This window comes from Pygoscelis adeliae, unplaced genomic scaffold (genome assembly GCF_000699105.1).
Source record: "Pygoscelis adeliae isolate BGI_AS28 unplaced genomic scaffold, ASM69910v1 Scaffold54, whole genome shotgun sequence".
NCBI classification, from domain to species: domain Eukaryota; kingdom Metazoa; phylum Chordata; class Aves; order Sphenisciformes; family Spheniscidae; genus Pygoscelis; species Pygoscelis adeliae.
The window spans coordinates 119,673-131,819 of NW_008824982.1; the positions used below are offsets into that span (position 1 = coordinate 119,673).

The 12,147-nt window shown below is 37.1% G+C and overlaps 1 protein-coding gene across 1 annotated transcript in view; it reads left to right on the forward strand.

The window, feature by feature from the left end:
- The first annotated feature begins 1,026 nt into the window (after positions 1-1,026).
- The window catches only part of LOC103918369 (vesicular inhibitory amino acid transporter-like), a 21,114-nt gene continuing 9,993 nt past the window's right edge, over positions 1,027-12,147 (forward strand). The window contains exon 1 of the mRNA XM_009325673.1: positions 1,027-1,263. Within this exon, the coding sequence (XP_009323948.1) occupies positions 1,027-1,263 (237 nt within the window). The remainder of the gene's footprint in view (positions 1,264-12,147) is intronic.

Below are 12,147 nucleotides of genomic sequence, written 5' to 3' on the forward strand. Positions count from 1 at the left end.
GATCAGCAGCGTTGTACCAGTTACTCAGTTGTTAATGTAGAAATACAGCTGTTAAAACCCAGTACTCAATAGAGAAACAAAGAAGGAAGAGGAATGTAGGGCAGGCATGGGAAACAACAAAAGAAAATGGGCATAAAAGAAAATGGGCAATAATGTTCATCTCATTGTGCAACCCAACTCTCTCTCTATCTTTCTTTCACAAATTCCATGGGCCATGGAAGCAAAGAAAAGGAGACTTTGGTAAATACTATTTTTAGGATTTTGCAGTGTGAATAATCATAATGTATCACCATTTACCTCCATACAGTAAACATATAATCACAGCTCTATGTCGTTCCCCTAACTGTCACCAGCAACTGTGAATTAGATATAGTTATGAACAAGCTACTTTTTTTTTCCTCTTCTTGCAACTTTGAGCTTTTTTAAGAACATTTTTAAAGTTCTACTGACCTCTGTAGACACTAAAATACAGCAGAAAATTCTCACATCTGGAAAAGTGAACTTGTTTACATGCATTTACTTAGCAGTCAGTCCATCAACTCTAGTTTTTAATGAAGCATTTTTTTTTTCTCCTTTTGGCAGAACTATTTATTTGTATCAGAAACATGCATAATTTTCAGGAAGAGATTCTTGCAGCCACCTGTAGATGCTTCATGAATGACTGATCTATGTAGCTACCATAGGTAAAAGGAAAAAGGATTTGAATTGTAAATTGCAGCTTGCAGACTACTAAATCTCACGGCAGACTACTCTGGGCAGTATGTCGAAGACCCTGGAGATATTTCTTTAGCTGGCATTTGAAAGTGGCACAAATAAATGAACCAAGGACAACAGACTTCATTAATCATAGCTACAATACCAAGGCTAACCTAACAAAAGGATTAACAATGTACAGCTGCTGAAAAAAATAAAGACATGTAAGGAAAGATTTTACTTTAACATTCAGTATTCAGGATGGCTCACCTGAAGCAGACTTCTTCATCTCTTTTCAACTGCTTTAGGGAAACACCATCTTTCTTTTTGGGAATGGTGAGATGGGACAGCTGCCTAGACACTGATGAAGAGCACGTGAATTTTGCTAGAAGAGATGAACTGAACAGAGCTCACAGTGAGGAGAGAGAGGAACCAGATGGACCCCTGAACTTTGAGCTTGATGTTTGCCACCAGGATCCAGAATACAAGTCCCCAGCTCCCCTGCCACGTGCCCAGGTCAAACCGATCACCAGCTGGGAAGCAGGATGGAATGTAACAAATGCCATTCAGGTAACCTTTTACTTCCCCGCTCATCACAATCATCATTTGAAAAACCTGGTCATCACTTAGCCTGCTTTATTTTACTTAACCGTACCACCATTTTGCAATATTCTCAAAGGTTTCTATGAATTTATTACTAACATATTTCAACCTTTCTGCATAAGATTAGCACTCTGAAAAAATAAAGTTCCAAAGGGAAAAAAAGATAGATATGTTAGCTAAAGTTTAAAAAATATTTAAACTAGGTGAAAATGAAAAGGTGGTGATTGCACCTGTTCTGGAAGTGCAGACATTATCTTTAATAAGTCTATTTGAATTCAGTGACAGAGATGTTTGATAGAAATGTGAGGTAAACATCTAATAAAAAGAGGATAGTAAGAGCCAGACTGACGTCAGACATACATTTACTGACATGTAAGTTAGACTAGATATAAATTGGAGCATGAAGCACAAGAAGTGTAATAATACTTGTCAATGTTAAAGAAAATAGTCAGGTTGAAAAGACTGAAAGCATTTTGTCCTGGCATTCTGTGTGGAATTTGAATATCTTTCTGAATCCTTAAACTTAGCATTAAATGTTTCAGATTCTTTTTCTCACTTTTCGTGATTCATTTCCTTACATAATTCTATCATTACCTCTAACTTTCTGTCTGACATGGTAAGAAGAAAGCAGTATCTACAGACCCATCTAGTCCCAGTAACTGTTACTTAAACACTTTTTATGGCACTTTAATTATAGAAAAATAATCCTTCCAGTGTCACACAAGTCTGTGATTATGCCGATGAACATTTTTTTATGTACCCAGTTCATCCCTCAGCTCTGCAAAGGAGGAGAAAAAGGACATATTTCTAACCCCGCTGTATTTTCAAACATGAGCACCACCACATGAGAGCCAGTGCAGTAACATCTAGGGCACAGTAGCATATCATTCTCAGAAAGTGTTCAGCTGTGAATAAAAGCGTGAAGTCCTAAAATACCCCAGCTACATTCTAGTAACACATTTTATCTTCAGTCTCCCTCAGCAGCATCTAGTCAAGTCAGGAGTCTGGGATGAGAGCCCATTGTTGTCTCTGTGCATTTTGCCTTTGATTTCTCCGAAGCCAAAATTTCATTCTGGAAGTCAATTTGGTCAATATTTGCTCTATGACCTTTTGGCAAGTCACGTTCTCTCTCACCCATTGTTTTCCCTTCTGAAAAACAAAAGTAATAATGCCTCTGTAAATACATCAAAGTGCCTAAAAATTCCTGAATGTCGTTATGTACACAATTACTATTAATTATTAATATTATAGCTTTCAGTTAAAAAATAGACCGATAACACAGTGTAAAAACACTAGCAAACATACAGTTGCCTATTTAAAAACAGGACAAATTCAAGCTAAATTATCCAATCAGATCAGTATCTAGGGTCTTAGTGAAAATTCTCGGCACGCTGAGTGTTGCATACTGCTGTTGGTTCTCATTTGGTCAAATATTTTAGAAATCAGCATTAAAAGAGCAGTTGGCTACAGCTGTATGGAGCTTTCCTCCTAAGGCAGGCTGAGGATGGCAAAGCCTGGGAGCTGCAGTTTCGTTGGTACTGGACACAACCAAAGTGTCCTAACGACACATTGTAAAACTGCGTATGTGCATATGTGAGCACATATGTGAATCTATGTACACGTGTGTATTTTTCCTATTTCCCAATACCTTGGGATTTGGTTTAGGAACAAGGGTGGAGAGCAGAGAAAGAGAAGGGGAAAGGCAGGAGAGGAGGAGAGAGGAGAGAATATTGAACGGGCATCTGTCAGTAAAAAATAGCAGTTTGAAGAAATTTCTATGAATAGCTTTGAAGAGAAAGTCAGAGTTGTGAACAGAATGATTAAAACAATCCAAACGTTCTTGACTGGTGCAGACAATCTATGCTAAAATGACAGCTGTTTTTGCCCTACCCAGAGGAAAGGGCAGAAGTGTTTTGCATGGCAATTAGAGGTAAACATTTCAGCAGAATTCTGAAGTGTTCTAAACAGTTATTCTGGTGAATACAATTAGTCTAAAAGTGAAATTATTTCACAATCCAGATTTATTGTAGGAATGATTAAATCTTTGGTCTCTGAAATTAGATAAAGGGTTTTCTTATAGTGTTTTAAATGCAAATATTTTCAAACAAACAGGCAGAGATTTTTATTTTGTTTTTAACTTCAACTGAAAAAATATGCACTTTTGGTGATGATATTGTACGTGTAAATGATTGCTTCAGACACTTAAAGTTTCCAGGGAAACATGCTTTGTATTCCAACACTGCACACACAAATGAAAACCTGTATCCAGTTAATCTAGGTAAAGGCAGAGACCATAAAGCTGAGTTAATTCAAAAGGGAAAATGAACGGCATCATCTGGCAGAGTGATGCAAGTTGCATTTGTTTGTATATAGCAGTAAAAGGCCAAAAAATTTTGTACTGACTTGTGCAGTAGCGTTGGATAGATAAGCAAAGCAACAGTCACAAGGAAGAAGGTAGTTAAATTCTAATGTTACAGCATTTCACAGCAGAACCAAAGGACAATAAAGTCTATTTATTTGCCAGCCATATGTAGGAGGATTGTTGCAAACAGTATGGAGAATGTTTGTCCAAGAAAGAGAAAGCCAAAGTAAAAGAAAAAGGCACTCCTCTATGGTATCATAAGGGGTACGAGACAACAAAGAACGGAGAAAAACCAAGAGAGAGAAAGGGAAGAAGTGAAATAATGGCAAGAAATAATGTTCATCTCAGCATAACTGTAATTTACACCATTGTGAGTCTACCTCCACTTAGGTCTCAGGGGCACAAACAAGTTTAACAGTGCAAAAAAGCCAGCCACTACCAGGCAGCTCCAAAGTGCTTTCAGTAGTATGATGCTTGTACAATCTTTAAAATATAGCGTAATATAAGGGCACAACTCTTCCCTGGTCGTTTGGGAAAACATGTTGTATCAAAGCATACTGAATGTGCCATTTGATTCAATGCATCTGATACCTAACGTAGCCATCTTTTGTCTCCTGTCTCCTGTTGCAGAGATTAGGTTGTACAAAGATTAGAAATACCTATGGCATAGGCAATTTTCTTGTTCCATGATCAGAATAACACAATAGGGTGCTTGTCTACTGCGAGTGCTTCTAAGGAAAACAATAACGCAATTAGTATTATTAATAATTATCAAAAATTCTGTCAATAATAAATTAATGATTATTACAGTAGTGATCATAAATGTGCTCATTATATTTATATTTTTTATATTGTATATTAGTTTAGAAAAGACTCAACACTCCAATAACCACCATTTTTAAAAATGAAAGTGTATATCTGTATTTCCTTCACGGTGTGCCATTATAGATACATTTCATATTGGGTTCCAATTTGGCTCATTTTTATTTATGTAACTCTAAAAGATTCACTTGAGAATATCTCATAGTTAATATTTATTTTTCTATGATGTTTCCTCTGAGTTACCTGCCTTCATCTCCCCAATACAGACTAAGTCTTTAGAGTGCTTACTGAATATCAACAACTCCCAAAGACTTAAGTGGAAAACACACTGACGCTGAGAAACAGAATTAGCAGACATGCCCCTAAAGCTATAAAGGCAAACATCTTTTTAAGGTGTCTAAACACCCCTCCCATTAAGCTTTACTGACACCTTATTTAAGCATTTTCTAAATATAAATGTGTACATGCTTGTGTGCTTCGAAAGCGAAATGTTTTCGCCATCAGGTCATTAGATGTACCACAATACAAACCTTCTCATCCTCAACCTTAAATAATTTAGTCACATTTAACTAAATAACCACTTAGATCTTAACTGCAGTACTTGATCTTAAGTATTTATTTTCCAGGCTTGAGAACAAGGGTCAATCCTTTCCGGTGCCCAGAGCAGTAACTTCCTTGAATTATACATTGAAGCTGAAATCATACTCTGAACTAAATTATAGATGTCTGAGGGAAACACACTGCTGCATCTCATACCAAGAGGTGTTACTGAGAATTAAAGGGAGATGCCCAATGCTAATATCTAACCTAGGACCAGCAAGTAATTCAAGTTTCCAAATGGAGCTAGTCAAAAACTGACAGCACAAAGTAAAATTCCAGGACTGTAGACTATTGTGGTGCACATAAAAATGCCGATTTTAGCTGAAATGCACCCACAGTAATGGCCAAATTTATTTTTCATACGTTTGCAACCACAAAACTATATAGCCACAACTGGAGATCGAAAAAAAGCCTAGAGCCTGGTGAGAGCCATCTAAACTCAGATCTGTTTTTCCTATGATAGAATGTCACCATTATGCAATGCAATTGATAAAAGATGTATTTTAGGGAAGACTCTGTAACTAATGTTTGTGCCCTGGTTTTCTCTTTGGATTTTCTCTTGAGCGGAAAAAAAGATTCCGGACATACGTCACTACTTCATATACCCTTTTATTTCAGCTCAGACCCTGCAGTAGGTTTCTTTAGTTGTGTGCACATATTCATATAGCACAGAGAAGGCTGCGTACAGGATATATACTCTCTCTATTCCCAACCCTACTTTTTATCACAAAATCTTTTTATCACAAATGTGTTATTTTGCAACAATGAAATTACATCTAATTCACAGAGATCTCTTTATTTGACATGTAAGCACTGTGCAGTGGACTGATTTTGAGTTAACTGCCATTCCCATAAATCTCATTAGAGAATGCACTATGTCAGTCTACTTTTCCCTTGGTCAGCTGCGAACACTAAAATGTTATGAAGCCAGAACTCCTAAGCATAGAGAGGTGGCTCATCTAAAATTGTTTCTTGTTCCAGGAAGAGTTATTTGGATTGTTCTCATGGGATTTAACTTGCTGTTTTGTAGTTTTGCATTTTATGTTGTTTGTCACATCATCTGGGCAATGAACAGATGGAGGGAGCATTGAATGGATTTACATCAGCATATTCCACTGTAACTATTATGGAAATGTTAGGAGTGGCAAATCAGTTTTCCATAGCCCCTCTGTGTCAGATTTGCCAGCAAGTAGGAACTGCGATATAACATAAAATCATGTTATATACAAATTATTCCCTGCACATATAGGCAGTCCCCAACATATAGACAATTGGTTCAGAGAGCACCATACTAGCTCTTGAAGCATCCCAGAAACAAGTACATGAGTTACACAAGTAATGGATCAAAGTATTGCAATTCTCGCAGCCTTCTAGATGTTAAAATGACGTATTAAAAATTTTTAGAAGGTAAAGTAGTCCTTAGATTATGCTTGCCCGCACCATGGGCACAAAATTGCATTTCCTAATAGCTGAGTTGCAAGAGAGTTACAGGAGGTGTCTCTCTCTCTGTCTTCTTCATAAACTACTCTTAGCCTTATAATAAATGTCGCCTTAATAGTTTGGCTACAACTGACATACAATGGCCTCTTTCTAAATCCTCACACTCAGACTATGTCCAGCTTCTGCTTATTTTTACTGTAAAAGCTCACTAATACATAGTCTGATTTACCGATCCACAAGGCTAAAACTCTTACCTGAGCGCTAATAATTCCCCATCTGGGTCACAGTAGCACACTCTTCCCTGACCTTGCCAAGCTCGCCCCATGCACACCCACCTGGCAAGCTGATGCAATTCCATACCCCATGTATCCACCAGCTCTTGCAAGCACCTCTTCAACCATCAAATCAAATGTAAGCACTTATCTTTTCTTTAACAATCTACCATTTATCTTTCTACATCTATTGACTCTGATCTCTTCTTCCAGTTACAATTACCATTGTCAATTTTTAAAATATTTAAACAAGCATTCCTATGAACTTATATGAAGATATTTATTTGCACTCCTCTGATCCTCTTAGAAATGTCCTTTTTCTGAAAATTTCACAGTTATAAGCTACATTGAAACCACCAATTTCTGGTGTTGAATCATGGTTTCCTTGACTCCCTTGTCTACCTGCATTTGTTTCCTATTATCTTACCCCTAGATTGTAAATTCTTTGTAGAAGAGACCATCTTTCTGTACTTTGTTTGCACAGTGCCGTGCACAATGGGATTCCGATCAAGGACTTCCAGGTGCTCCAATAATGAAAACAATTTTGAAAGTAAGTCTCAAAATGTTTTCTATTTTACAGAAACTCTTTACAGAATAATGATTGTTTAAATGTGGCCTGTGATAAATCAGCTTGACATTTGATTCAATTTCCTCTCTTTTTTTCTGCATAGAATGGATTCTCCTTGCTATTGAGACCCATTGTAGGGGCTGAGCACAAGATAAATCAGCAGGCAAATGTGATAAGAGTACCTTTAGAATATTCAGCCATTAAAATGGGCATTTCATCTTAAAAATCCAGATGGTCAAGAAAGAGAATGACAGAACCATGATATCAAAGATAAATGGATAGTAGCATTATGAAAATTATACCCTTTGAAATAGTAAATGTTACCAAACAAGATCAAGTAACTGTCAGCTGCTTGAAAGCAATCACTTTATTCCATGGGAGAACCCAATGCACCACGACTTGTTGCAGAACAAGGATCTCTGGCTCCCTCAGGTGAAGGGAATAGCTGATGTACTTTCCCGCTACACTAAAATCAAATTAATCTACCGTGCTTTTTGGTCTCATCAATCCCTGAGAGCATTTGTAATAAGCTGAATGAAAACAGATGGTATAATTTCTCCTTTTTTTAATTCATGGCAGGTCACGTGGTATTTAAAAACACTATTATTAGGCAACTTTGAATTTCTGCTATATCTGCTATATCTGCTTACTTTATTGTTGTGATATTATGTTTGACAGTTACCTTTCAAAACAAAGCCCAAATTACCTATTATAATTATTTACCAGCCTTCTGTGGCTGAGATCGTTTGTACACTTGTGCCTCTCTATAGCACATGCCACTGACCAGCTATCACTGGTGGAAAATATTCTTCTTAAAAATGTTCTTTCTGTCCCTATTCTTAAACTTACGAGGTGTGTAACCTCAGCGAATTTGCTTTAATAAACCGTATTTAGACATATAACTCGTCCCCAGATAACATTCCTCCCAAGACAGCAAGAACATAGTGATAGGCAGCAGAAAGTAAAATATTTTGTCAGATAGCATTCCTTTTCTGTTTTTTTATAAACTTCCTTCATTTTCATTAGCAAATTTTCAGAAGGGAGCTCATTTTTTTATAAAAAGAAAGAGTGATCCTTAGGGTTCATCAAGGAATAAAGGTTGACAAGCTCAACATCTGCAGATGTGTATGAGACTTTAACGCTGAAAGTAAAGGACATCTGAATTATTATAATGTACTGACAGAATCAGAAATAGTAATGTTTCTGTAGCAGACTTTCCAATGGTAAAGTTTCTTCCGCACAATCCATAGATGGTTAATCTACGGTTTACTTCAATGTGTATAATTCCTGACAGCAGGAGATCCACTGAAATGGCACAAGCTCTGTCTGAATGAGCAAATGGAGCTATCTGAGAAAATAAAAAGCCCTAAACGCTGATTACACACAGTACTGAAGATGATATATTGTAACCTAGTTTTAGCACAGTAAGCTGTATAAAACATTTTGCCCCTAAAGCTAAAGAAAAGAAATTGACTTCTATTTGCATCTATTCTCCCTCTTCTCCCCACACACACCACGTTTCTTGGAAGGCAATGTTTCTCTGTATTCTTGGCCAGTGGCACTAGTTTTGCCATATGTACAATACTGTGTTCACTAAATAGCTAACAAAAAAAAATCAAATTTAATATTTACTTCTCAAAAATGTAAACATATGAGTCAAAGTGAGGAAACATTCACTTCAACTCATACACACATACTCTGCTATCCATTTCCATTTCTCTCAGTCCATTTCTTGAATTGACACAAATAACAGCACCAGCAGATTATGTTTTGTAGGTCCCCAGAGCAAACATTTTTTGTTGTTTTACATTATCAGTAGCAATGGTAGCTTCAGCTTTTGCCTTTACTGTACATAGGTATTTCCATTCATGAGAGTTTTTTTTATTGCTCAGTTTTCCCCTCTAGAAACATGTTTGATTCAGGTTAGTTCCTCCCTGATAAGCAGAGGATTTTTTTCAGTTTTAAAACTCATTCTAGTTCAATTATTCCAAAGTAAAGCTGGGTATTTCAGAAATTATTAATAGTTCTACTGAAGCCTGAAGAAATGTAAATATGGGTATAAGAATTATATAATGCAAGATATATTATTTCTCTTTCATAAGGAAGTTATTTATATTTATAAGAAGTTTTCTTATTTTTTCTTTATAATGACTGTTAATTCCCTCATTTTACTGTTTGTATCATATTTAGAAGTTGGCACTGAAGTCTATTCTATCTCACCACATTTTAAAGCCATTCTCTTGTCTCATTGTCTGCATGATTTCTGCAACTCCAAATGACATCTCCCCAGCCACCTTCCCTTAAGACACTTAAAAATCTTCTTCTAAGCTTTAATTGGGATCTGGAGCTTAAAATGAGTTCTCTGCTCCTGCTCTTGTTGCTTTTGCTTGCCTGCTGACTTTTTTCACTTTTGCTGGAAAGCCAGCTGCTCTGAGCTCTTCCTTTTGTACTTTTCATTGTTGTCATCTCAAGTTAAAAATAAAATACCTGCACGAAACTGTAGGCTTCCCTCTGCTGCTTGGATGGGATTTCAGAGACTCTTTGCTATCTCCTAAATTGTGAGGAGCTGCCATTCCACCCCTGAAGGTTTCCTTTCCTAATCAGAAAGGAAAATCAGCTGCATAATTCATACTTTCCCTCTAGCCTTCTACTTATTCCTGTCTTATGTCTATAGTTAGATATTTCTTATATCCAGTCATTTTTCCTCACAGCCTCTTGCCCGTCATATTCTCCTACCCCTTGTTGCTACCTCATATGGTTCACAACCTTATGTTCTAGTGTTCTCCAATTTACCTAATGACACCTTTCCCCCGCTGTCCCTGCCTCCCCTGGTGCAGTCGTGTTCCCAAGTTATCCAGCTTCCTGCTCTTCCTTTGCTCTTCCCAGGCACCTCACAGTCTCATGACCTTCATAAAGGAATTCATCTCACTCTATAGACGACATAGAGAGATAGGCATCTCTGATGGAGATTCACAAATCCTAAAATTAGTGCCCTACAGTTTGTTCAGCTAGAGATCCTCAGCATCCTGTCTCCAAGTCTTTCTAGTGTGGCTGCAGACCAAGAAAATAAATTTTAATAAAAGAGGAAAATAAAAAAAAAAAAACAAAACCAGAAAAGGAATATGACGTACTTTATAACTCCAGTACTTTTGTTCATGGGCCAGTAGAGGTCAAGAACCACTGTGTCACAGTCTGTACAAACAGAATGAGAAATACCTCTTCAAGTAGTAATAATTCAAGTATTTTACATCTAGAGACCTTAAAAAGACATCTTCGGTATGCATTTTATATGCCATATGCCTGGTTTCACAATGCATAACTATATTCAAAATTTATTTTTTTTTAAAAAGGAGAGCTTAAATAACTTTGCTTTTATGCTGAGTACTCAGGGCATGCCAGAAAACTTAGTCACGTTTCTGATCTTTAGTTTTTCTCTTTATTATTAATTATACACATTTGGGAATGTTTGTCTAATCTACTTGAAATTAGGGGAATTATTCTACTTTGTTGAATTTTAAGAGTAATGTGATCTTTTATGTCATTATAGAAGAGAGACACCTCCATTACAGGAATTCATTTGCAACCTCAACTTTATCTGTATCTACGCGTGATGGAATATCAGCAGTAAAATCAGTTGCTGCTTCTTTTATCCTAAAGGTAGAAGCCTCCGGGGGTGCCACTGAAGTTTAACTGAGGTTAAGAGAGGAAAAGCAGTAGAGATTTGTTGTCTATACCCAGCCTAATTGTAAGACAGCATCTTTTCTCGGAAGAATATACCATGATATCTATTCCGGAAAAATATACTATGATACTCCGTATCAGTTTACTGATTCCTAGAGACCAAAAATAATAGTATACCACTATTTATGTCTTCATCCAGACTATTAACTGTATTCTCTCCAGGCAGTGCTGTAAGACAAATTTCCCCTTTATACGCCGAGCTCTGGGAGTCATTATAGCTTGAGTAAGAGTTCACCTAAAATTGGCGGTTGGGCCTGTGCTGAGGAAAGAAAAGGATAATATTAGCCAGGGGAGGATTCAGTCACCTTTTATTCTGCATGCAGTCGTGACAAATCCTATGCCAGCTTTCAGAAAACATAACCCAGCTTCCAGAAGATGTAACCGGGCTTCCTTTTCACCTCTCAGAGGTGCATAAGGTTTGTTCTAGTGCAAAGTTCTTTGTAGTATGTGTTTGTTTTTTTCCTTTTCCTCTTCAGCCTTACTTGTTAAAAGTAAGAAGAACTGTGGCTTGTCCCATACAGGCAGCATTCAAGAAAACCTCCTAACAAGCCAAATGCTTTCTCCCAGCCTGAGATTGAACTTTCTGTGCACTTTAACTCTTCCTTTTGTTATGTCAGTTCACACTCAAATAAAGTTATTTGGCTCCCCACTGCTTTGCTTTGCTTCTAGTCTCCCACAGTCCCCTCTCTGCCTCCCCCCAAGCTCTTTTGACCACATTTTCATGACAACTCGCTCACGTGCTGCTGTACCGGATGTTTTGAGTACTTGCCTGCCTTCAGGTGACAACCTGAGAATCCGTGTTGAGCTATAATGTGGGAAATAGGTAAGCAGCCAGTGAGTCCATGTTGCTTGCCACTACTAACTTTCGAAATAATGTTTGTTTTAGTTTTGACCACCTTACTTTTTTCATCTCTTTTTCCTCTCCGCTACATAACACATAATAAAAGCCCTCATTCTTTTACCAAACCCTGCTTTCTCCTTTGGGAGCAAGCAAAATAATATATTTTCTTAAAAGGTAATTTCCTTGGGAGATTTACTTTGTGTGA